This window comes from Chanodichthys erythropterus, chromosome 15, assembly GCF_024489055.1.
Source record: "Chanodichthys erythropterus isolate Z2021 chromosome 15, ASM2448905v1, whole genome shotgun sequence".
Taxonomy (NCBI): domain Eukaryota; kingdom Metazoa; phylum Chordata; class Actinopteri; order Cypriniformes; family Xenocyprididae; genus Chanodichthys; species Chanodichthys erythropterus.
Window position 1 is genome coordinate 6169409 of NC_090235.1, and position 26834 is coordinate 6196242.

The window sequence follows — 26834 nt, forward strand, 5'->3', positions numbered from 1 at the left end:
TCATATTCATCGTTTACACATTCCTGAGGGACGCGTTTACATTTCTGTTTTATGACTCTTCACCAATAGTTTCTTCATTAGTAAACTTTAATCAATAAAAGACTTTAGAGTATAAAAGGGATTTCTCCACTTCCCTGCCACTTGTGTACACAAAATATTTTGTTGGATTACATAAGAGTAAAACAAATTCATCAACTTAACTACAATGTGTGGCAATAATATTTATGGATGATTTCATGTTATTTGAAAGGCAAGAAAAGCTTATTCATTTGAGACCTACCACCTCAAATTGCTCTGAATATTTGTCAGTAAGCAAATTAGTTTTCCCAACTGCTACTGCTCTATGGCCTTCTAAATGCGTTTCATGTATGGCAATAATTTGACTAACATCACAAGATGCATGTTAGAAATTCTCTAAGGCTTTTTCTATGCAAAAAATGAATTGAGTAACCCACAAACTTGACCTTTTAAAATGGGCTGTGTCAACTGGGCATCTCATATTGGGTTTAATTTGGCTACTTTCCTACATTTGTTTGCAAAGCAACAACTCAAATGATCAAACTTTTTAAAACTAAAACACAGAAGCAGACTGCAGTTAAAAGGCACACAAACATAGTTTTCTTAAAAAAGACATTCACATCCAAAAATGATGAAAATGTCTTTTTCTTGTTTATTTACTTAATATTTATATATATTTTTTACAAAATAAAAAACATTATGAAACAAAACAAAAAAAAAGCTAACAAGTCTGTGTAAGGATTTGAGAGGGGAGAAAAGAAGCCATCAAACAAACATAGACTACAGTACTTGTGTTTTTTTATATATATATGTACAAGACAAGTTTATCCATTTAAATCTTTTTAAAACGCACAGTACAAAAAGAAAGTCACTGACAAAGAAAAAAAAAAAACCCATAGTACAATTCTGTCCATCAGCACTTTCCTAATAATCATATTACTAAAAGAATATATTTGGGGACAGAAGGTGGGGCGTTTCAGGGGGAGAATGACTGCAGGTATGACAGAAGGACAAAGGCTGTGGAAAGACACAGGGTGGCCAAAGAAAACGGTGACCTCATAATCCCAAAGCAAATGAGAGAAACTTCACGCTTGCAGCATAACACTGAGGTCAAGTCATGCCTTAACGTAATCAAGTCTCCCTGCAACAGGAAGGGTGGTTAATGAGGACCCCCAAAAAAAAAACAAAAAAAAAAAAAACGGAAAATAATAGTCTGAAGTTAAGGTGACCAGTGCACTTCTCACATCTGGAGAGTACAATAAGGCTCCAATAAAAGAAATAAAAGGAATACACATTGAAGCCTATTTTATAAGTAGAACATTCATATACTGGCCACCCTGATGATGCAATTCATTCATACACGCACAAAATAAAGCCAAACTCACACATGCACATACACACGCAGTACAGAACCAAAGCCTGTGAACTCACCTATACATTTTTTTTTTCATATATTTATATTTGGTAAAAAATAAACTTCACAACTGCACTAGCCGATTTAGAGTGATATCTTCCTTTTTTCCCAAAATAAAATTTGGTAAAAACTCACTGCAAGGGGAGAAACAGAGGAGGTGCAAATACATTTGGATTGCAGGTGCTGATCAAGCAAGCAGCGGAAAAGAGGGAAATAAACAGTGTGCGGAAAACAAAACAATTCTGCCCTCTCTCCCTCTATCAAACCTCTCTTTTTCATTTTATTCATCAGTAAAAAGAAAAAGGGGAAAAAGAACTAAACATTTGTCCTTTTAGAAAACAGATCTATGTTACATATTCCAGAAAAAAAAAAAAAAAAAAAAAGGAGGGTTGGGGGTCAGGGCTTTTATGCATTTAACACAATACAAACTCCAAATACTCAATACTCCGATCATGAAGGCCTAAGTAACTATCCATATATTCGCGAGACCACGCTCCCAGTTAAGACTTCTCCCCCGTGCCCCCTCCTCAAGCGGCGCCTTACAGTGCTATATCTCTCTTAGGACAGCGCCACCAGTGGAATGGGGTTGGTACTGCAGGGTGACCGTGCAGAGAGAGGAGAGAGAACGCCGTGGAGGACAGAGAAAAGGGGGAGGTATCTGGGGAGAAAGAAAAGGTTCCACTAATCCAGCCTTTGGAACAACAGACAGGGCAGGACAGGGGGGTTAATTGCCTCCCCAGTTGTAGCTGTTGTATCCCGACTTGTTGATCTGCGACTTCTGTTGAATGGAGGCGTTCTGACTGCGCTGTCCAGAGCCACTCTGAAAATTAATGGTTCAAATAGTAAAAATATAATTTTAATTATAACAATGTAATTAAAGTAAAACTTACTTTAAAATTTACTTTATACCTTAAAAAAGCCATACATACCACAAAAAGCTTTGATTTGGAAGGGAATACTATTATAATTATTATAGAAAATATTATAGAATAATAGAATACCGTTATTTAAGTATTTAGTACAATTCATTTAAATGTTTATGACTTGGAACACATGTTTGTAGTTATAAATACGATTTATTTGGGGGAGGATATTGATATTAATAAATACAACTTAAAAAAGACAAAAGTACTACGATAAGCTTTGATTTGTAATGGGAAAATAGGTAATAAATCTAGAAGTACTAAGTCTACTACTATTACTAATTTATTAAACAATTTTTAAAAAGTATGACGCTTTGATTTGGAAGGGGAAAAATTAAAACTATTTCAACAACAAAAAAGATCTGGTTACACTATTCTAAAGTGTCCGTATTACAGTGTAATTATACATTTAAGAATGGGAGTAATAATAATTAACCACATGTACTTACTATAGGGTCAGAGTTAAGATAAAGGTTTAGTTTAGGGTTAGTTGCACATAATTATGCATAATTTATATATATTACTACAGTAACTACTAATGTGTAATAACAGGGTTTATGCAGGTTTCAGTAAGTCAAATTTAAGACCTTTTTAAGACATTCTAAGACCATAAAGATTGAAATTTAAGACCTACACGACGCATTACCAAAAAATATTCAAATCAAAGAAATTCTGAAAAAAAAACAAACATTTTATTTCAATGAATTCAGTCATTGAAAAAGCATTAATTTAATTTACAGATAAAGCAATCACATTAGTAACCTTCCACACACATCAATGTGCCAAATGCCCAAAACCTTAGGCCCAAAATGAAAATAGGCTAAAACAAACTTGCCCTCAAATAGAATAGATTTCATCTCATATTTATTTACATTACAAAACAGCATATTAATAGCCTAATAAAGATTGAACAGGCTACTCCAACCCATGTAACAACCAATGTAGCACACACACACACACACACACACACACACACACACCAGATAATCCATTTTAGATAGATAGATACTTACCTCGGGATAATTAGAGTATCGATCTAACATGGATTATCTGATATATGTATGTGTGTATGTGTATGTGTGTGTGTGTGTCCCGCACTGTCCCATAAACTGTGAGCCCAGGTACCTCGACTTAACAATTCCATTGTTCCAGAACAATGGTCCTGGTGGTCTGATTTTAGCTTTCATTGAACTTTACGACATACGGCCCGGTAAGAGTACGAATCAATTCCCTCTTTATAAACTCCCCCAATCCGAATCTCGCCATAAGCGATCTTGTTGGGCCCGCAAGAGAACGGCTTCACGATTACTGAATCAGGGAACATCCCTTGAAAGAGATCGCTAATCTCACTGTTGCTATTAAATGAGTGGTGTTTGTTTAGTCACCGTGTGTACGTTAGTATACAAATCACCTCGGCTTTCGATGTGTCAGTCGCTCCAAAAGTACCCCGAAGGTTGTTCGACGGAGGTGTGATGATATTGCGCTGGAGACCGGAGGGACCAGGCATTGAGGAGTACGACGGCAGTGGTGAGGCTAATTGGCCGAGTCCGCTGAAGGGATTTTGCGGCTAGTTTGTGTTTCTCCGCTCTGTCGTGTGACTCTAGCGCCTTTACACCGCTTCACACCCAGACTCTCTAACTGATTTTTTTTTTTTCTTCAAAGTTTGCAGTGAGCCTCGTACCTGGAGCTGGGTACCGCTTGTAACCAACAGCAGAAATCGCTGTGATCTAGCCATGTCTCGTTGAATGTACACTCCCATTTTCCACACGTAGCCGAACTTTAACAAACTCTGAGGAGACGCAGACGTATTTCGCGGCCAGGTATTGCATTTATCACGGGATTTGTAGTTTTATCACCGCGTATACCAACACCAATATACCCCAGAAAGAACTACGACTCGCTACTTTTATGCTACTTTGTAATAACTTTCAGCAGGTAGCGTTTCTGGAAATGGGTAAAAAAAATTTAAGACCTGACTAAATGAAATTTAAGACCTTGGATGAAAATCTGGCCGTTTTTAAGACTTTTTAAGGCCTTAAATTTAAAGTTCAGAATTTTAGACTTTTTAAGACTTTTTAAGACCCCGCGGAAACCCTGAATAAGGACACTGAAAAAGGCAAGCTCACCTGTCCGTCCTGCTGCAGGTGGTGGTGGAGCATCTGAGAGTGTGGCTGCTGATGGGGGGTCAGGATGTGCATGTAAGGGGCCGGAGCGTAACCCGCTGCAGCCGGTGGGTTGATTGGGCCGCCACTCCCAAGTGCTGAGGGCAAACTGAAGGAAGCACTGGGGGTTCCCGTGTGGAAACCCTGCTTCTCAAAAGACTGGAGGACAAATTAAAAGGCTTTAGCATTTGTTAAAAATAAATAAAATCAAAATGCTTGGTGACTCAAAACTTAGGTCTCCAAGCTAATCAAATTAAAATCTGACAAGGGTGCTCACCTGTGTCTTTGTGTAAACAGACCCTGAAATGTCAGGGACTCCTGTGTTGCTTGATGTCACAGAGACTCCTAAAGCAGAAAAGTCAAAATGCATGAAATGGTGATCACTGAAACTAGCAAAACATCAGTGGTAGTGCCAAGTTAACTTGAGATAGACTGTCACTATAATGCTGAATTGCATTTAATTGGAGAATGAAGAGTTAAGCTTGGCAAATTCAGCAAATGAGGAATGCTAAAATGTGACATTTAAAAAGGAAGATACCCCTAAAATGCTTTTAGGTGGACAGAATGTGGTGCCACAGATAATGAGCAGGTTTTACACACAGCTGTCATAGATCAGTAAACAAAAGTGCTGCCAGTTCAAGGCCAAAAACTAAAAATAAATGAAAATCCACAGAGACAACATCATGAAATGTGCATGAGCCACAAAATGGTACTTGACTATCAAAATAACTTAAAAGGTAAAACGTATGTTTTCACATTCTAACGGATAATAAACAAAACTGCATGCGTCTTGCAGAAGAACATTGTAGCAGGAGCTACTTCTCCGTTTATGTATACAGGGTTTGCACAGATACTGTAAAAAGATTCCAGGAGGAGATCTCACACAAACAATCTCTTTATCTTTTAAATTCTAAAAAAGTAAAATAAAAATATACTATGACCTGGTTTCACAGACAGGGCTTAGGTTAAGCCAGGATTAGTCCTTAGTACCATTAAGGCATTTAAGCTTTTATAAACCTACCTTATAAACATATATATATATAAACATATATAAACATATATAAACATACATATATATATATAAACATATATAAACATACATATATATATATATATAAACATATATAAACATACATACATACATACATATACATTATATATATATATATATATATATATATATATATATATATATATATATATATATATATATAAAAATCCCCCCCCCAAACACCTCAAATAAATTTTGTATATAAAAAAAACAAAGAGAAAAAAAAGATACATAACACCTTTAAAACCAACTAACCAAAAACTAACCCAAAATCGTATTTATTTTTCCGTTTTGATGTCGAATCCATTGATATCCATATGTACACTAAAGACTGAAAAATACAGTGGCAGAAGCATTGGATTCAACATCAAAATTGGAGAGTTCAGGGATGCAAACTCATCAGAATATCTTGATCACAGAATATCTTGTGGAAAAAGCACACACACACAAAAAAAAAAACCTTTAGTAAAGCTGCATTCGTTGCCAAAATAGTAATGTTAGTAGTGTTACACAAGCTATGTTTGGAATAAAAATTATGCTAACAAACATTAGCTTTGGTGAAACCACCACCAACAACTTTAAATCAAAACAAAAGTCAGCCACATCAGGCTAATTAACAGTTCCAATCTTGATATAAATTACTGAAATATTGAAAGTATATCAACATTTAACAGATGCCATAAGGATTTTATGATAACATTTGATACCATAATATCATAATTCTTGTCACCAAATTCAATATCACAAACTACTAGCCTAAATAAACAAGCTCACTAAAGACAATAAGATAAGAAATAAGAAACTAATTACAAGCAATAGGACCAAAAAAAAAAAAAAAAAAAACCCTACAGTAGAATAAATGCTACAAGCATTGTATAAATTCAAATATATAAAAACACTAGTTTTCATTGTGTAAATTAAATGCGTTTACCCTTATTAAAGTTACAAAAGTGGAATAGTCAAGAGCAGTAAGAGATTCTCTTTTGTTTGATTAATATGACAGACATTAGGAAAATTAGACAGCTGGCACTTTAAGATCTTTTACAAGGATGCTTGTAAAGTTGGGCATTTTGACATACACGCATGTATATTTAACCGTTCAAGGCCAATGAAGTGCCAAATATAACTCACGCGCTGTGAGCAGCGGATGTGTCTGTCTCAAAAAGTCTCTCACGCATATGGAGAAATGAGTGGTTTTTCGTTGCTGACTGCGATTCAAAGGCTTAAAAATCACTTGATTTAAACCGCAATGCTTAAAAACGCATGTAAATGATAAGTTTGTGACCATGCACCACTGAAACCTCACATGAATGAGTAACTTAAAGGATGTCCACTTTCAAATAAAAATTCTGTTAATTTACCATTTTACTATTATCACACAATTTATCATTTTACTAAAAATACATTCAGTCGTCGCTCTAAAAATGAATTCAACGAGTCATCTTGTTAATGTTATATATTAATTATGTCTCCGTTTGTTAGAGTATCTGGCGCCACCGCAAGGTTAAAAAAAACAAAACACATTTGCAGAGTATATTCGTATTAAAACGGCTTTTAAAAACAGTTCATGATTCAAAAACATGCACACACTTTTGCTTGCATAAAACTGAAATCTGAAAAGCACACTGCCATCAAGTGTACACAAAACACAAATGTAGCCCAGAAAATCAAGCTGACAAAATGACCAAAAAAAAAAAAAAAACTATTAACAAATTAATGCATTTTCTGTGAGATTCGACAAAAACAAAATCTAAGACCAACTCCACTCATTAGAACTGACTTTTTACTTTGTTTAACAGTCAATTTCAGAGAAACAACTTGCTGATATTTAATAGATATCTTCAAATACTAAGGAAAGGCCATTCAAACGATCCCACTAATCTGATGTTATGCATTTTTTGGGTAGTTGGCTTCTTGCATCCATTAAGAAACACTTTTTGAAAGTGTTAAAGATAAGATTGTCACCACATCGCTGTCTTAAAGTCACAGGTCGTAACAACCCTGATGTTCAATCCAAAGAAAGTGACTTCAGAGTCCTCCACCCTGTACAGAACTTCCTAGGTTCAACAGTTTCCTGAACTCCTTCCATCTGAGACCAGGTGGCATGTGACAGCTTCATCAAGCTTGACCAGTAGTAAGTTAGGAGCAAATGAGGGGAGAGAGAGAGAGCTTAAGAAAGAAAAGGGAGGAGGAACAAGGAAATTGGGGGTTTCAGCGTGAGGCTGCACTCACCCACTCCGGGCCCGGTGACGGAGCTGGCGGGCTTGTTTTGCGCAGAAGCAGCGGCGGCGGCGGCAGCAGCGGCTGCGGCAACGGCGGTGCCGTAGCCGCCCTTACAGAAATCCCCGCTCCCTGCCGAAGCCTGGCCCAAATCCTCATAGCCTGCAAACGGTCAGACACACACAGCCACAGCCCCACAGCATTAGACACACACCAGGCAGGGCCAGAGGGAAGGAGTGAAGGGGACGGGGCACAGGGGTGGAGGCTGGGATGCAGCAAGCTGGGGGAGGGGCCTAATCGGAAAAGAGTACTGGTGACGTTAAGAAGAGGAGGTATGAAAGTGATGGACAATTTACAAACAAAAGGAATGGAAATGGAGAAGAATGGGACGAAAAAAAGAACATTAGGAATGATTAAAATGAACCTAGAAGATATTCATTATGGAAAATGGTAATTACAAAACAAAAAAGGAAAGACGATATGGGAAAAAAAAACTTAAAAATGAAGAAACAAAAAGGACAAGAAGAAACTAAATTATAAGAATATTTTATAAGATGGATGGTGTTAGACTGAGGGAGAGCATAAGAGCAAAGGAATGGGAGGGTATAACACAAACAGTGCTCAAAAGTGGTGGATGGTCAAAAGCAAGCAGCGTGTGGAAAGCATGTGTGAACCCACCACCCTAAATCAAGCGACCTCCCTCCCACCTCATTCTCCTTACATCACTGGTTCCACAGAAACCCACCCACTGGCGGCACTTTGAAGTGCTTAAGACTACTTGTGTGCAAACCTAGAATAGTTTTAATGTCACATTTGAGACTCACTAGTAGAGAGATTCTCAAGTAGATGATTGGCCAATGTTCAAAGATGGCTATATTCTTGAAGCTGCAGATTGATTTTCAGTCCAGAACACTCCAAGTCAAGTTGTATGATGCTCAATTATTAAAACTTCCCCACAAGTAGGATCGATGTTTAAAAGCTTAGCGACACAAAACAAAACTCCATGCAGTACAGTTGTGATTGCCAAGGTCATCTGGTTTTGCAAAACCAAACAAGATGCAGTACTATGGATTGTACCTTTAACATAAGATGAATTGTCTCAGGCTTCACTTCACAGACAAGAAAAGGAACAGACTTGGCCAATGTAGGGTTAAGAGGTGACTGAGCAAGTTTAGCTAAACATGGCTTAAACTCAACCATGAGGAACAAGATGGTAACGAGACCTACTAGTCAGTAGAGTGTTTTTCAAATACTTTAGCAAACTGGTAAACTAAATCTAGGTCAGATTCTGTTGTAAGAACCATCATTCCATCTGAATGTTTTTAATGCATTTTAAATGTTGTATGAATGTAATAAAATGCATTACCAGTGCTATATCCATGTGATCCATAACCGCTAGCCTGCTGGAAGGGTGTAGCTGACGCATTGACACCAACATTCACACCATGCTGTTTGGAGGAGGTAGGAGCCACCTGGGAGGAACATTCAGAAACAGTCCTTAAAAGTCCGCAATGAAACTAACGAAGCGACAGATCTTCTCTTCTGTACCAGTTCAGAAGTTGTCGACTGGATTGACTGAGATATGGTCAGTGCACTCAAAAATACATGCTTGCAGTGAATTGTGGAGGGGCAGGGTTTAAGCAGACTAAATGATTGGTAAAAATGAAGTCCTGCAAATGTCACCAAAAAAAAAAAAATGTTGTCATTTTCACTGGAAGATCCAGTTGTAGTAAAACATACATGGATTACAGGTGGGATAAACACATTAACATTTCAATTACAAAGGTATGCTTTGATACTATGGACTGAGGTGGATCAGAAACTTGGCTGTGAAGATGCCTTAAGAGCTTTTACCGGAAACATGGCAGGGCCGTACTGGAAGGTGTTGGGCAGACCGGGCACACCAGTGTAATAGGGCAGGCTGGTGTAGCTGTATCCTGGTGGAAGGGCCGGGTTAAGAAAGGGTTGTTGGGTGGTGTGGTGCGTTTGTGTCTGGGTCTGCTGGGGCTGGGCCAGAGTTGTGGCAGGGGCAGGAGACGAGGCGTCGCCACGGCCGAACTTCGACAGGTCGCCAGCTAAAAAGAATTCAGAAACGGTTTCAGATAATGAAGCATTGTTTGGGTTCCCTGTCCAGATGCTGAACGCAATGCATAAACCAAAATTAAAAAAAAATAAATAAATAAATAAAAAAAAACAACATCTTACCAGAATAAGGATTGCTCGTCAAACTGCCTTCCCTGCCAGTCAGTGCAGTGGTTGGAGTGGCAAATGGGATACTGTAATAGTCCTGCAAAAGCCAAAAATGACGACTCAGCTTCATACATCACAAACAAACCAGTTTCTGTTGCATTCATGTGATATACTTCAGCTAATCAAACAGGAACAAGCCCTCACCAGTGGTATCCTGGTCTGCAGCATCTGTAAGTCATCGTAGCCATAAACTTGAGGCTGCAGGACATAAGGTTTGTGAGCTAAAACAAGATACCAAATGTGTCAAAGCACTCAGCAGCAAAAAACAGGCCAAACACTCACTGGGTATGGGTGAAGAAGGCCAGGAGCCATAATGTAAGGGTTGGGCAGCAGTGGCGGCACTCCAGGAGGCAGGTTTGGAGGTGCTTTCCCTGTTTAGATGAAGCAACATACAATCAAATGATGTGGAAATGGTTTTATCCAGTTACATCAAGCATTTGACAAATTTTCTTTTTACACATCTCCGAGGCTGCATTTACACTGTTCAAGTGACTCAATTCCGATTTCCCCCCCAATGTGGCACAGTTCGGAAATGACCCACAAACGTGTAAGCAGGTTTGGTTTTAGGCCTCCATGTGTGGAAACAAATCTGCTATGATAGTGCATTTGCGCCTGCTGTGTAATCTTACAGATCGGATATTCCCCCGTCAATGCGAGTCGTACATTGAAAAAAATTTTTTTTTAACATTTTGCGGTATAACAAATGAAACGTATCCAATTGACTAGCAGAGTATTAATTTTGTTCGTTTGTGTTAAATAAAAGGTGATTTGGCTCTTAAATGTGTTACTTTTGAAATCATGCCGAGTGCTTATTGCCGCGGTTGTCAGTGATGGCAACTTCGTGCACAGACACATGGTTCAGTCCAATTGTGGAGACTCCCTATTCATTCCAGTGAAAACAAAAAAAAACAAAAAAAAACAAAGAACTATACAAGGGAGGATTCAATCCCAGACCCTCCGACGTGCTTAAAAGTTCTACAACCTGACAATTATTCCTCTCCCACACATCCTACGGATCTGTGTACATAATTACTGTCAAGAAGAATTTGTATTATGTAATTATTTTGAGGTAAGGATGAAACGATTGCAATAATGCTTCAATGAATTCCATGTCAATAAATTAAACTCAATGTACTATTGAAATTGATTTCTTGATAATATTTGTTTGTTTCACCAAGTGTAGTGTAAATGCAGATATCGGATACAGGTCACTTTTAAAAGATGATTTAAGTGGGTCTTCAAGAATTGACCATCAAGGCCTAGAGTGTAAATGCAGCCTAAGATAATGAAAGGGATGTTGAATAAGTCTGTACATGCTGAAAATGACGTGACGAATGATTATGCATCAATTTAACCCAATCAATCATTGATGTTTTTAATCTAAGCAAATGAAATGATTAAATTTGAAACATACTTTTAAAAAAATATATCTTTCTGAAGGATCCACTTTCTCACAGGAACAGCACTTATATAATGGACTGTAGGATTCAGGTTCTTACCTGAGGCAGCCGTGCTGCGAGATGACGAGGCAGATGAAGGTGCCACAGTGGCCGAGGCAGCAGATGAAGATGCAGCAACTGGAGGGGGGACCATTGAAGCCACACCGGCAGCACTGTTCAATCCCATGGTCAGACTGCTGACGGGGCCCAGGGCGGACTGCACTGAGACCGAACTGACAGACGAAGAGGGGGCAACAGGGACACTGTGGGAGATGGGGGCTGCTGAAGTAGCTGAAGAGGGCGGGGGAACTGAAGATGGAGCCACAGAGACCGAGGAGAAGGATGAGGAGTGCAAGCTGGATTCAGCATCCACACTTGGGTGCTGAGAAAGTTAAAGGAAAATCACAGTGAGCAAAAAAAGATAAATTTAATAGAAAAAAAATAATTCACAAACAATCATCTGTATAAAGAATGAATCAACTAAACATATGAAGAATAAATCAACAGGACTTGATTTTAAAGGACAGTCATTTCAAGGGCAAATCAAGTAAGTATAGTTTCATGACAAGTACACAGACAAGTCATGCAAAACAAGACCAAGAATACATTTTACAGAAATTTACAGAGACAATACTGACTTCACATAGACTATGCTATGTACTGTAAAAAGGAAGTGTGTTTAGTTGCAAACTCACCAGCAGACTTGTGTTTGAAGTGCGAACTGAAGAAGGTGCCAAACTGTTTTGCTGTGTAGGGAGAGAGCTGATAGGAAACATGCAGTATTATTAGTATCTCATCCATACACGCTAAATTGAAGTAACGCAACAACAAAATGCCGTACTTATTGTGTTGAGGAGGGGCCAGTGAGCTGGAAGAGGCATCTTCATGCCCGAGAGCACTGAGAGGCGTCTGATTAGATGTAGTCAACAGGGAAGGAGGACCTGATGAGGGGTCAGCCAATGAGGCTATGTTGGAAACTGATGGTGGGACAACTGATTCGGACGCCGGTTTCATAGGCACTGCAGAGCCTGCTGCAGCTGGGAGGAATAATGGGATATTTAATGTTTTATTATTTGCATGGGGCTCGTTAACACCAATAACTATCAGTGTCCACATCAATGGATAATAACATACTGAGCGCATGCAACAATTATGTTGTCTGTTGCTTTAAATGCTCGAGTTCTCTAAGGTAGGATGTATTCTGATTGGCTGTCAATGTTTATCTTTTATCAGCTGAAAAATTTTATTGCTGATACGGTCTCGTTATAGCTGCGATGTGCACTTTTCCTATTGTCACAGTATTAGAAAGATTAACTTTACAGGGTTACACTATTTTAAGGTGTCTGTTACAGTGTGATTATAAATTCAAGTACTGAGTAAAATTAACTACAAGTACATACTATAGGGGTTAGGGTGTGGTTTTGGTTAGCTGCATGTAATTATAACAATTACTGTAACTTGTACATATTAACTACATGTAACATGAACACTGGACACTCTAAAATAAAGTATTACCCTTTACAGTTAACATAGTTATCGTCCTTGATATTAATGGCCCTTTACATTGAAACCATTTGTTAAAGCTAGTCATACCTTCCAGAGATTGTGACGTCTGTATCGAACTGAACCCATTCTGTGAGCAGAAAAAAAGGTTTGCTTAGATGAAGCATAATATTCATAAAAATTTAAGTGGTACACTGATAGACAACTTGGTCTCACCTTGGGCTGCATGTCTTTCTGCGGCGAGGAGGACACAGAAGGAGGGTAGCGCCGTGTCTGGCTGGCTCTTGGCTCATATAGCTCCATCTGACTAGGGTTGGACAGGGCTGTTGCTTGCTCACTGTGGACAAATCAGAAAACCAATCAATAGACAGTCTGTGATTGTGTTACGCACCATTCAAGAGTCTCAGTCATTGAATATAGTGATGCGAGATACCCACTTGCTAGCACTTGTGTAAAGGCTGTTTTGGCCTTGGTTGCCTGGTGTTGTCGTGGCAACAGCTGCCGAAGCATCATACTCAGGAAGCACCGGTTCAGAACCAAACTGTAATGCTCCAAACTGCAGGTTGAGCCCAGATATATCAGCAGATCCTGGCATCTCCACCGCTAGGGCTGGAATCTGAGTAAAAGAAAAAACATTTGAGTAAAAAGACTGACTTCATTTAATAAATGAAGCAGGAAAAAAGACAATTTGTATGGCAATTATTCATTATAAATCAAAGCTTTAAAACTGTATCAACCATAATCACAATTATTTCTTAGACGATTAATCGGCAGCCAGATTTCATAAATCATGACAGTCCTAGCTGAGACCACAACGAACTAGTAGAATCATGACCTTGGTGGTGATGGAAGCCCTCTTCTTCTGCTGTTTAAGTTTGTGCTGCTGCAGGGGGAGGGGGCTGGACGCCTGCGGGTCGGCTGGGCTGGAAGAGTTCTGCTGACCTGGGGCAGGTCCCGAGGTTTTGGGGACAGGGGTGGTGACGGCCTGGGGCAGTGAAGATGACTGGGTGGACTGAGGGAGCAGAGCTGAGGTGGTCGAAGTGGGTGTGGCTTTGTCCTGCAAGAAGGCATCCATCATGGAGGAGGAAGTGGAGGCAGGCTGATACGGCTGCCGTTTGGTGAAGGGACTGTGCACAGGCTCTGTTTGAGGTTTCATATCTGCAGACAAAAAGAAAAAAAAAAAATAAGACTTCACAGAAAGGGCTGAACTATCATAGAAGCGATTCAAACCATGTTGGCCCTCTTACCATATTGCCCCAGTGTAGTGGGGCTGGTGTCCCAGGTTGAAGGACCAGCGTTGGACGGTCCGCTTTGTGAGTGCTGGGCCGCAAGCTGGGCCAAAGCCTGGGCTGTCTTAAACTGTTCTAGGAATTGAGAACCAGTCGTGGAGCCTCCAGTGGTTCCTTTTGGATCACCAACATCACCGAAACCCTTACTGAGCATGCTCACCTGAGGACAAACAAACAATAGTGTTGAACTTTGCAGTAAGCGTGTAGTGTTGTCAAAAGTACCGATTTCAGTGCCAAGACAGTATTGAAATTTTTAAAATGTGATGCTTTGAGGACTGTTGAGCACATTCGTAAACACCTCTGATTGGCCATTGTGTTCATGCATTCGTCTGAAATGAATGCGATTGGCTACAATGATCAACGCACAAGACGGTTTGAAAGCACACAGAAGTTTGAATTTTGAAGTTGAAAGAAAAAGAGAAAAAAAAAAAGGGAAAAAAAAAAGGTTACATTATTGTTTAATAAAATATGCCTCAAACACTGTAAACAAAAACAAAAAATCATAAATGTTATAAAATATGAAAGCCCTTGAAAAATTAAAAATATATAGACCCTTAATAAAAAAAAGAACAACTACTGACACCAATTGCAGCAAAATGCACATTATATTAACAGCTAAGACGGGACAGAGAATTTAACATATCATATAAGGTACTCACCATGCTGTGCTGGCTGTAAGGAACACTGGAGGACTGGGACAGTGATGCTGTCTGCTTTGAGTTGCTAAACACCAAAGACTGAGACAGAGATGGTGGCTGTGGGCCTTCAAGCGAAGCAGGCTCTGCCTCTGAGGAAGAGGCGGGAGGAGTCTTCCCCAGCAACACCGCCAAATCAATCCTGAATGTCAAACATGGCTTACATCAATAAGGGTATCATAATGCCATGACTGCAGCAGATCATCAGGAAAATGTACGCGTGACAGCATATCAGTGTGGTTCTGAGTGTTGAAATAGCATTCCTTCTAGCTAAAGTAATGTTCTGCGTTCAAAATGTACTTTCAACTTGTGACAAATACTAATGAGTTCAAGTGAATCCATAATGTTGACTTAAGCCACCACCATACCTCTGTCCAGCTGTAATGGTGACATTCTCTTGTGGAATGGGCATGGACGCCACACTAGAGGCAGTGAATATCTTGGTCTCTGACAACTGGATAGAAGAAAACAAAAATTACATTTGCTCAGTCTTAAATTGGAAAACAGGTTTTTGGTCTCGGTTCAAATACTCACATCCTCATTCCAGTCCTCCGTGCCCCACTCTTCCGTGGCAGTTCTCCAAGCACCTGTTACACAGACACTCAGCTCACTTACAATAAAAACAGGTGAACAACTGCTTGCACTGACTATTTTGTAAAGGATTTAAGACTCACCAGGGGCAGAGTCAAACTTGCGAGGATAGTTTGTTCCCTCTCCACCTGTAAACTCGAGCCCTGCGGAAATAGATGTATGTCAGAACAGCAGCTCTGAACATACTATTACAAATGCTTTTTTTTTAATGGACAGTGTACTTCAGCCGGAATACATGCCAACTATGATGGGAACTGGAGGAGGGATTTACAAGAGACATTTAAGGCATCACTCACGGTTTCCATCCTCAGGTTCCAGGTTGCCTGTGTTACTCCAAGTGCTTCCACTTGTGTAGCTCTCCTCTGTTTGGGTTGGCTCAGTGTAGTCCGCTGGGTTGAACGTACTAAAAAACAAGTTGAAAATTTTGTTTTTGAGCAAACAAATGAGGGAAGCAAGAAACAAATGTCAGCGCCCATCAGTAAACACTGTGCAAAAATCACTCCAATAATTCCACTACGACCTAAAAAAAAAAAAAAAAAAAAACTCCTTTGTCGTAATGTGCTAATTGCAATTATGCCAAAGCCACAAATGTGCTTTCCAGTCATTCTCAAACCTAGAAAACAACCGAGTGGAAACTAAACACATGAAGCTCAAATTCAGATGCATTCTTCAGTAACTGACTATTCGCTATTAAACCCTTTGATCCTACACAAACAAAAACCAACACGCTAATAAATTTATTTAACTCACCTCTCATCTCCTGACAAATCATATCTGGGGCCCTTATCAATCTGGCTTTAGGGAGAAACAACAAGGAGAATTACAAGCATCTCAACACAGGCAGAAAGACGGGGGTGCATGGTGTGAACAGTGTGCTTGAGTGTGTGCGCGAGAGAGAGAGAGCGCGATGGCAACAGTCATGCTCGCGTCCATTACCGGTCAAACCACCACACCTGCTCTATAGGCGTAAAAGCTTTAGAATGAAATACCTAAGCTGCTAGTGGTGTGACTTACAAACCCATTCAAGGCTAAACTTGTACTTAGACATCCAAAATTGAACACCAAACATGCAAACTCCAAATGCACACTTCAAACCAAACAAGCAAAAGGCGCAAGTTAAGAAGCCTGACGACAACTGTCAAAGAAGAGTGACCACAGACGGCCTTGACAGAAAAACTAGCCTGGGGCTTGACATGGCTTAGTTGGGATATCAGTACTTCTAGACTACTGGATATTGCAGTTTACACAATATGTAAAAAAGCCAAACTAGATGCTAAAGCTGACATTGAAATTCTGATATTTCTAAAAAGCATGAAATACACATTGAACACACTAAATACTCAGTGCCACTTCACAAGATATTAAAATACATCTTGTTTGCTTTTAGGGCTGGGCAACACACAAAAATATGTACCTTAATTTGGTAAATATTTAAACATTATTATATTGCAATAAAATAACTTTCAATACTTAAATACTTAAACATATCTGCTCAATGAGGCTTTTCTTGGTGGAGCATGAGGGTTTTATTTGGAAAAACTGTGTGATGGACATTTTAGTGACTACATAACTGGCAAATGTATTGCTAATGTATTGGGAAGTGCATTTTTTCCCCCCAGGATTCCTTGGATAGAAAACTCAAAAGAACAGCCATCTTTCATAACAATTGTTGTTAATAACAAATGTCTTCACTTTTAATTAAGTTAATGCATCCTTGTTAAATGAAAGTTAATTTCTTGATATCTTACTGACCACAAATTTTTGAATGGTAGGGTAAAACTCCACTCCTAAGGTAATTCACTCAATATAATTGGTTCTCACTTCATGTTTATTGGAAGTGAAGGTGTGTATAAGAAAATGTGAGGGCTTAGCAGAGCTTCACTTCCACATCATGTAGCTTTAACAAGCTTGTTGATTTTCTCTCCAAATATGAAGTGACCACCATAGACATTCCGCATAAGTGATAAAAATACTGTATTTTCAAAAGGTTGACCTTTCTACCTGTATTTCTACTGCTCACCCATAGTTGCCATGAAACAATTTAATGTTCTCTGTAAATCAACAAGCCTAAAAGGGCATAGCACCAAAAAGCAGCAAATAAACCCACAATAGCTCTTAAGCCTCATTCAGACTGTCAGTCCAAATGCAATTTTTGTGCATATCCATTTGAAATCAGATTTAGCAAGTGCAAATGGAGAGAAAAAAGAAAGAAAAAAAACACATGAAATTGGATTTTTAAAAATCCATTTTTAGCTACATTGATATGTGGTTTGAAATCCTATTCAAATGGCATTTTTGGAAATCCGTTTCAGTCTGCTCTGATCAGATTTCGCGTAGTTTGTGACTCTCTCACGGCACATAAAACATAAAAGTCAGACGTTGTTATAGGAAGCAAGCTGAAAGTTGCTGCAGGATCAAGGTTGTGTTGTTGCCAAGTGCCGGACGAGCAGAAAAATGACAATATAACATGTTTTGAGAACAGCAGAGATTACAGCACGAAATAAACGCATATCAGCCTCCTACATTTCTGCAGCTGCCTCATAAGAGAGTAATCCAGTGTGGCAGCTACACATTGTCTTGTTGTGAATAAGACAACTTCTGTATTGCAAACCCCTCCATGTTGCAGTTGTTGCTTTTGGTGTATACCTACCAATGCAATGGCACTAAACCAATGCAGATATTCAGGAAAATGTAAGAGCAGCATGGACACACAAATCAGATCTGAACAGCTGCGATACACAATGGCCCGGTTTCACAGACAGGGCTTAGTTTAAGCCAGGATTAGGCCTTAGTTCAATTAGGGCATTTAAGTAGCTTTTATAAACGTGCCCTAGAAAAAAACATTACTGGTGTGTATATTAAGACAAAACAATGGCACTGACATTTTTTAAGATGTCACTGCGAGTTAAAACAGCTCAAACATGCATTTTAAATACACGACTAGCTTAAGCCTTGTCTGTGAAACCGGGGGTATGCGGACAGTCAATTTTAGATCAGATTCCAATCAAATACACAAATAATCAGATTTGGACTGACAGCATGATCGAGCTTTACTTACCTGGTTGAACTTCTGCATGGAAAACACGTTAAAAACTTTAAGGTTTACAGACTATGAACGCGCACACAGTCTCAAGATAAGCACACCAGCAGGCCTTAAACCCAGAACAGCACTTTAAGCTTAAAAACTTGTGCCATACCTTCAACAGTTTTGAAGCACAAGTTTATGAATTTTACTAGCTAGCTGAATACCATCGGCTTTTCCCAGAACTTGTCATTCTGGGGGATCTCTAGTGTACATGCAAAAAGAGGAATGACCTGGATGGAGGCACACAAACTTACCCCATGCCCTGAGCTGAAAACCTCCCTCCTCGCCTTCCAGCTCCACCTGAAGGACAGCAAGATAGTCAAACCAAAACCATCAACTTCTTATTCTAATTAATCATTTCCAACACCAGTACTTGCCTCTTCCTCTGCCCCTTCCCCGACGGCCTCGCTCCGTTCCTCTGCCTGCAACTCCACTTGCCTTGGCCCCATCCAACCCATTTTCCTGTCCACGGACTGGAGAGGGAACAAAGGATGGAATGAGTTGGAGAAATATACAAGAGAATAAAATGTAAATACTGTCCCTTTAAGACTCCATTAGTTCTACTATTAAAACTCATTCCTAAAAAGACAACTTGTCAAATTGAGCTTTCCAGAAGTCTCAATGCTGCAAAACACATATGCTTGAACTTTATCCTCTTTTTTTTTATTGCACTGAAATACTTGCATTAAGCAGCATGCAAGCTTTATTTTGAGGAAACTTAAAAGCAGTAAAAAAGCAACAGAAAATTGCTGCTGCTGCACAGAGCCAAAAGCAACAATGTGTTTGGCAAACTTGCACACATTTTATGATTAGTTCTTCTAGTGTTCAGGAATAATAGTATCTATTCTGCTTTCTAATTACCTCACTGTAACTGGGCAGCTCATGTTTTTGATTTACATGTAAACGCATTTTACAAAAGTCTTGTGTCTTGGTTTTTCAAGTTAAGTCAATCAACTACATGAGCCTTATGTTGCTCTCTTTCTCAGACAGAGGCTGAGAGAGTATCCGGTAGCAGCTCAAACTTTGTGGCACACACACTGTCCCTGCAACACTATGGAGAGCAGTGATGGGTTTGTGGTGTGCCGCTGTCTGTCTTGAGATGGAGAAAAGGCTGACTGCAGACTAATAAAATTACAGTAAATGTTGCATCATTGAACAAAACGCCTTGTTTAATAGCAAAACAGTGGCATGATGTCTTTCAGACTAAAATAATAAGTGTAAACAAGTGCATAAGCATTCTCTCCACTCACACTCTCGTCCTCGACTGGCCCCACGGCCCCTCCGCGGGGCCCCTCCTCTGCGACGTGCCACATCTCTTTCTCCTCCTCTCTCTCGATTCTCCTTTCCTTCATCTCCTCCCTCCGTCTGTGTGCTTTCCTTCTGACCTGAAACTCCTTTCTTCTTCCCAACCATCTCCCAAGAGTCCTGCAAAGCAAAAGGAATGGAAAAATAAAGATTTGAGAAATATACTTTGAATCAGGTCAATGGACAATTTAAGGGTGCCTTCACACTGGCAGTTTAGTTCGAAACGGGGCACGGTTCACATGAAAAATTGGTAATGTGAAAGCTGTCATGTGGACCAAGGAAGGCACTAGGGTACCGAACCCAAGACTACCTGTAGGAGGTGGTCTGAGTTCGGTTGCACTGGAACTGTGGCACGATTCACGTGAATGTGAAAGCGACTCGGGTGCGCACTTGTTCAGGATGTAAAATAACATTCACAAGCATTCTAGCCAATGACGACTTCATTACTTCAACAAAACATACGTAGAGGATGACAATGGTGATGATTTACCTGGGATATGAGCAAGAGTGGCAAAAGAATGGCTCGCAATCTGCCGTCAGTTTGCAAGCAGCAGAAAGTGCCTTCTTGCAATGCACATACAGTAGACAAGAGTCTTTTACTTTGCTGCGCATAATTTCAATAAATTAACAAAAAACAATATTGACCCACGTCCCGTTGATCATGTTTGTGATGACATTACATGAAGAATCAATTAAGTGTGAAACCAGACCACCGTTGTGGGAGGCACCTGGAACAAACACACTCTGATTCGGACCATGGCAAATGTGCCTTGTGTAAAAGCCCCCTAAAACTGTTATTGATAAACTAAAATGTAATCATTTTCTGTAATTGAAATAAAGCTGAAATAAAATAAAATTACATAAATATGAAATTTTTCCCAAACTAATTGAAACATGCAAGTTGAAGGAAACTACTAAAACTGCAAAAATATTTATTTATTATTTATTAATATTATATATATATATATATAAAACACAATAGTATGAAGAAGAAAAAAAAAAAAACACATTTAATTTCTCTTACAAACAAACATTTCCACCTCTAAACTCAAGCCTGAACTCACAGTATCAGGGCTGCCCTCCAACAGGACGTTGATAGCTCTGTTGACATCTCCATTGCAGTCGTGAAGCGCTATCATGGACTCATCCTGATCCTTTCCTGTGATGTCAACCAGCTGGAAAAGAGAAAAGGAGCAATAAGAAGCATGTAAACTCTAGTGGTGGGAAGAGATAAGCATAGCGTCACAATATTTTACATGGGGATATTATATAGATATATGGGCACCAAGTACATCTTTTAAAGGCCTGAATTTCAGCTTGGATTGGGAGTATTGTGCATAATTTTACACTAGGCTCTGCCCTTCTAATGCAGGAAATACTGAAATCTTTAATTTCAGACTGTAATTTCACTAAAAATGTATGAGTAAATCAGTACTACATCACTTTCCATCTCAGAGATGTGCAGTAAGCGTTAAGGAAGCGCCTCCTCATAGATTTCTGAACATTGACTACTCGAATAAAGTTAAATAAACATGTTAACTTGACACGCAAATACCATCATTCTATATCTGCACTACAAGCCAGATGTTGCACACGGTGATGATTAGAATCTGTCTAAAAGTTGTCTATATAATGCCACATCTACACTGCCAGCATCCTTGTTCATTATCCATCAGATGAATATGAAGATGCTAATAAATTAAAGTTTTTGCAAGTTCTCATTTGCAGTTGAAAAAAGGTAATAAATCAGCATATTGCATTGTATTGCATAATACTGTATTGTGGCTTAAGAATCGTGATATCATATATCGTGGGGCCTCTGGTGATTCCCACTCCAAGTAAACAACACGGGTGTATGACTTAGCCCCATATATTTTGAAGGCAACAAGATAAATGTAAGTGGCTGAGGGGACTGAAGAAAACATTGAACTATGAAGTGTCTGAGCCTTATGTTGCTTTCCAACTCAGAGTGAGACAGAGAGAGTATCCGTTAGCAGCTCAAACTTTACTTTGGCACAGATGATCCCCGTCAGAGCTTTAAAGAAAGCATTGAAGGGAATTTTGTGTGCTTTTGTGTGTGTAAGTGTCTGAAAATGAAACTGCAGGTACAAGGGCATCAGAAATAGCCCAAGGAAAAACTACTGTCAAGTGATTTTCCAAAGATTATATAGACTTTTTCCTGTATTATAGGGACCATTTGAAAATAGGAGGGAGTAAAGCAGAACCTGCCATTATTTTCCTGTGAGCCAAACTGTTAAGATACCTACTCACCTGTTTGACCTTCTCCTCAAAGTCTGCATCATTATGGTCCGAGATCATCTGCGCGAGTCGGATCTGCTCAGCGGTGGCCTGAATAAATAAAAAGGAGAAAATGGTTAAGTCTGATAGATCATCTAATGACAGTTGTGAAATGTTCAGCAATGAATGTCAGTATCATTCATGAGTGCATGACTATAATATTCTTAAATGTCTTAAAGTTCAAAGTAAAAACTGTCAATCATACACAATTCCCATTAAACCAACACTTTGGAAAAAAAAGAAAAAAAGAAAATCATACTTCAAAATTAGTGTATAATGGTTACCTTGTATTTTTTGCACTCATTTATGGATCATATATAATCTCTTCACAATCAGCTGGGTTCTTGTATATATTCCAAAATGATCAATCATAAAACTGTTGGCAATATGATATTTAAGCCTAAAGTTACACTATTAAAGATGTTTTTAAAGAAAATGCAGCTTGTGTTCTTGGGCAGGTGAATTTTTTTACTCTCTGGATATTAATTTGACAATCTTTTACCCCAAAATCACTTCATAGCCATCAAACTGTATAACAATCTATGTGCTTAAAGTGAGCCAGAATACAGCTAAAGAGAAATAGGTCAGGCTTAGCATTTGCTTGGGCATAGATTTATGATTTATTCCTAGAACCCTTAAATTAATTCAGAAGAACATACGGAGTTAAAGAAGGCAGTGACTCAGGGCATAAGCCTCAGTCTGATGGATCCACACGGATACCCATTTGCAACCAAAATGGTGCTGGTTCTCATGCCAAAGTTTGGCCGGTGAATCAGCAAACTGCACGAATGCATAACCAACTACATAACTTGCCCATAAATGTCACATCACAGATTAGGTCTTACTCAGTTTTGAGAACACATTTTAACATCAAAAAGCTAATTAGCTCAGTACCTTAAGACCTACTTTTTGATGCACCTTTCAAAAGTTATAAATCAATTCACTCATACAACATCTGTAAATATTTTGAGTAATCTGGGAGTGGCTGGAGTTTACAAACCCAAGTGTTGAGATCAGGCACCATTTAATGCCTAACTAGCTGTTTTTGATGGCAGTCAAGTTATTTTACATACATTTATTTTTTCTGTGGTGGGTTAAAGGGGTTTTGGGGTGCGGCGTTAGGAACCATTACGTACCAGATCACTATTTCACATTTTCATTAAAAAAAAAAAAAAAAATACACATTTATAACACTATACTGTGTTATATTACCTTTGCAGTAAATGACAAAAAATAAGTTAAAACAGCTGCGAGAGTGTTTCTAATATAGAACTGCTGAGAGTGAGACAGCAAATTTGACATTTCTCTCTTCTGACTGCCGTAACCAATCGCTAGATTTTTTCCTTCTTTTGTAAAGTCAGCAAAAGCGATCACAGATTTTTCTCTTTTGCTATTGGAGCAAATTGAAATACAAAACTTCTGTAGCTGTGTTTTACCCAACTATGACAACTTTTGCTTCTGAGAACCCCAAAAAAGTGAAAAGGGTCCATTTTTATCAATAGAACATGTTTGTAAACTTACCTGGGGCCTCTGCTTGTGCTGTGACTGGCTCTGTGTCTGACCCTGCGTCTGCTCCCAGTTGCCCCGTGGCCGGCTTCCGCCCACTGAAGTCATCATTTACAGTATATACAAATAACAGTATTTACAATGGAATAACGCCTTTAAAAGAGAAACAGATTGAAAGTGTTATTAACAACTCGCTATAATAAATAAACAGCAATCCTTAAAACATCTCATGGTCTAGAGACAAACCATTTTAATGCAAACAAACAGATAAACCTTGTGTAGCCATTTTGATTAGCCAAAACTGGAAGTAAACAACGTCACATGTCTGACGCTCTACCCATAAAACGACAGCACAACTTTACCAGAACACGGGCACAAATTCAATTCCGGGTATTTCGTTTTGCGCAATTATCAAACGTGAAAAACAAGACAACAAGACGATGTTTACAAGTCAAGCTGCAACAGGTAAACTATGCACACGCTTCCGGAGCTTAACATCCTCAGTTTATCGACATTTTAAACCACGGGGGAAAAACCCACCACAACGCCAGATATTTAGACAAAACAACACCACCAAAACCTGATGCAAGTTATGCAATATTGCATGTGTGGTTATACCAAACAGCCCAGCATAGCAGCTCTGCGCATGAGGAAATGCAGGGCATGTGCTGACCGAAAGAAACTGCGCACTTTAGAACGCGCACAGAATCGACCAGCGTGACAGAAACACGCGGGACCAGCCGCGGGAAAACAGACGGGCGACTTGAGTTAACGGACAAAGCTCAACAAAAACCAGCTTAACGGCCTTTGAACAGGGTGACGGCGAGGATATATCTGTCACGCTGAGAATGTTGGAGACGTGAAAACAATCACACAGCCCATGGGTAGAAGTGTAGGCACGTTTAAATTTCCTTGTCCAGTCACACTATTCTATACAGTACATAAATCACAAGACATATAATTTCCTACATATAACATGGAAAATGCCTAAGAATAGAGGCACTTAAAAGGCATATGTTTCCATTCAAAGGGACATAAAACAGCCTTGTGCATAAAAAAAAGTACCCAATCAACTAAGCTGTACAATGGGCATCCAACAGGTAACCTACATTGCCCGTGGTGCTCGACATCCTGGGAATCCTATATTGACTTACCGGTCAAGGAGTAATCAAACTGTAATCTATTAAACTTAGTTAATAAAAATCTTCAGAGATGAAGGGCTATGAGTGGTCCAGGCGATGGGCCTTGGAAAAGCAACTCGGTATAAACTCAAACAAGCAGATCCAACGATCCTATATGAACACACAATTACACACTGTTTTAATAGTCTTAATGGGTTGTTAAAAAAGTAAAATAATAAAGACAAGCTCTGCATAATGGGTGGCTTCCGCCATGTCCGCGTTTAATAACCTCATGGCCGGTTATCGGGCATCATTATGCTGCCTGCTGGCCAAAAACTAAACTTTCACGGTGGCTAATCAACTATATAGTTTCTTAACGTAAATGAAAGAATGGGCAAATCGTCCGTTAGATTAATCGACACGATAGTAATTTGCATTTGTTTTAACTGTAAGGTACACGCCCCCCGGGGTGAGGCGCATTCTCGTCGGTTCACATGTGCACTCGACACCGAGGCTTCACCGAGGCCTACAGGCCCCAAATGATAAAAATGAACAGGCGAGGTACTAACCAAAGAACCGGCTGGATGTCAGAAATGTGGAGATAACGCCGACCGAAGGAGGCTTTAATATCGACCTCCTAATCAGACGGAAACAAAACACGAACTCTTTTGCGTCCTAAATCGATTCCCCAATGCCGACAACAAGGCCGAACCGACTCGCGCAGACAATAAGCGAGAGACTCAAAATTTACCTGTTTCTCTTCCACACTGACACCCGGATCACCGCGTCACGTGGTTTAATACAGCCACTGCGGATTCACTCGCAGAGACCAACCACGTGACGACTACGTACGTTTGCATATATAACAACTTAAACACAATTATGTAATATGTAATTTGTCACTCTCTAGTTGATGTATTTTATTATGTGTTATGCAAAAACTCACTTGATTACTTATTGACTCTATATCACATGTCTTATTGACTCTATATCACAAATACATATATGGCTTATTCCATGAATAAATTATAGCCTAAAATAGACATTGAACCTGATTTATTTATTTATTTATTTAATAAACATTAAATAGACAAATGTTTAAAGAGTAGGTAAAGGGTTGCAAATTTAGCTGTAGGTCAGTAGGTTAACTAATTTGTCAGTATTTACATACAAACATTTTATGTTTTTAAAACTAGCTACTTGTAACACTAGGTAAATATAGATAGCCTACTGGTTTACTAACTAACCTATCCAGTAGTTTTCAAAACAAAAGTAGAATTTGACCCTCTGATACTTTTTAAAATGGGATATCAAATTGTACTGTATTCATGGATTGTGCAATAAAGATATTTATTTACCTAATAAAGCACACTGTATCATATTTTCTGTATCATACAAATGTTTTAAGTTTAGTTCTACTATTTTATGTAATGTATTGTCTGTTGAAATTGTCTTTGTACAGCACTAGCCGTATCAGAAATGTGCTTTATAAATGAACTCTCTCTCAAAACATTTTCTAAGGCCTCTAAATTATCAACATGACCAAAACATTGCAGAAAATCTGTTGCACATAATCTACTACATGCTTTCTGTCATTCTATGATTGATAATGTATGCTTTTTAAGTAAATGGTCTATAAGATGTCATCTTTCAAGCTGTGGTAGTGTCTTTTTCTGTGAAATATTTAATGATTTTTATAAAGTAGGCTTAAGAATAGCTTTTATATTGATTATTTCATGATGGACTAAAACAAATATACTTTATCCATACATGTTTTTAGAAAAAATAATGTAAAAATGTTACTATATCAAACAGCCTTTTGAGAAATGTTGTTGTATTTCTCTCAATCATTATTGTATTGTGTTGCATTATTGACCCCCTTTAAACAACGACAGCGCTTTGATCATGAAACTTTGTATTAATAGTGGGTTTACAGGGTTAACAACTATGCAGAGCTTTGCTTA

General features: G+C 38.9%; 1 protein-coding gene across 6 annotated transcripts; it reads right to left on the reverse strand.

The window, feature by feature from the left end:
• Positions 1-731: 731 nt before the first annotated feature.
• Positions 732-25710, reverse strand: ubap2l (ubiquitin associated protein 2-like). 6 transcript variants are annotated; one of them, XM_067361706.1, is made up of 30 exons: positions 25622-25710; positions 23765-23902; positions 22217-22294; positions 21010-21120; positions 19891-20065; positions 19018-19113; positions 18895-18940; positions 16306-16350; positions 15852-15958; positions 15639-15698; positions 15499-15551; positions 15333-15418; positions 14929-15106; positions 14228-14429; positions 13816-14138; positions 13418-13596; positions 13197-13317; positions 13071-13110; positions 12319-12514; positions 12173-12239; positions 11538-11859; positions 10321-10409; positions 10183-10236; positions 9994-10075; positions 9643-9863; positions 9155-9260; positions 7801-7950; positions 4795-4862; positions 4482-4676; positions 732-2252 (listed from the first exon to the last, which is right to left on the reverse strand). In XM_067361706.1, exons 2-30 carry the CDS (start codon positions 23858-23860, stop codon positions 2157-2159), a joined length of 3642 nt encoding a protein of 1213 aa, XP_067217807.1. In that variant the 5' UTR covers positions 23861-23902; positions 25622-25710; the 3' UTR covers positions 732-2156. The 6 variants fall into 6 exon arrangements, with proteins under 6 accessions (XP_067217807.1, XP_067217805.1, XP_067217806.1 ...); XM_067361704.1 differs by lacking the exon at positions 25622-25710 and adding an exon at positions 25440-25615; XM_067361705.1 differs by lacking the exon at positions 25622-25710 and adding an exon at positions 24904-25422.
• Positions 25711-26834: the final 1124 nt, after the last annotated feature.

Coding starts and splice junctions, on each gene's coding strand:
- ubap2l (XM_067361706.1), bottom strand. CDS start 23,860: ATGATGACTTCAGTGGGCGGAAGCCGGCCACGGGGCAACTGGGAGCAG. Junction 20,066..21,009: donor TGGAGGGCAGCCCTGATACT/GTGAGTTCAGGC, acceptor TTTGCTTTGCAG/GACTCTTGGGAGATGGTTGG. Junction 11,860..12,172: donor CTTCAAACACAAGTCTGCTG/GTGAGTTTGCAA, acceptor TAACTTTCTCAG/CACCCAAGTGTGGATGCTGA.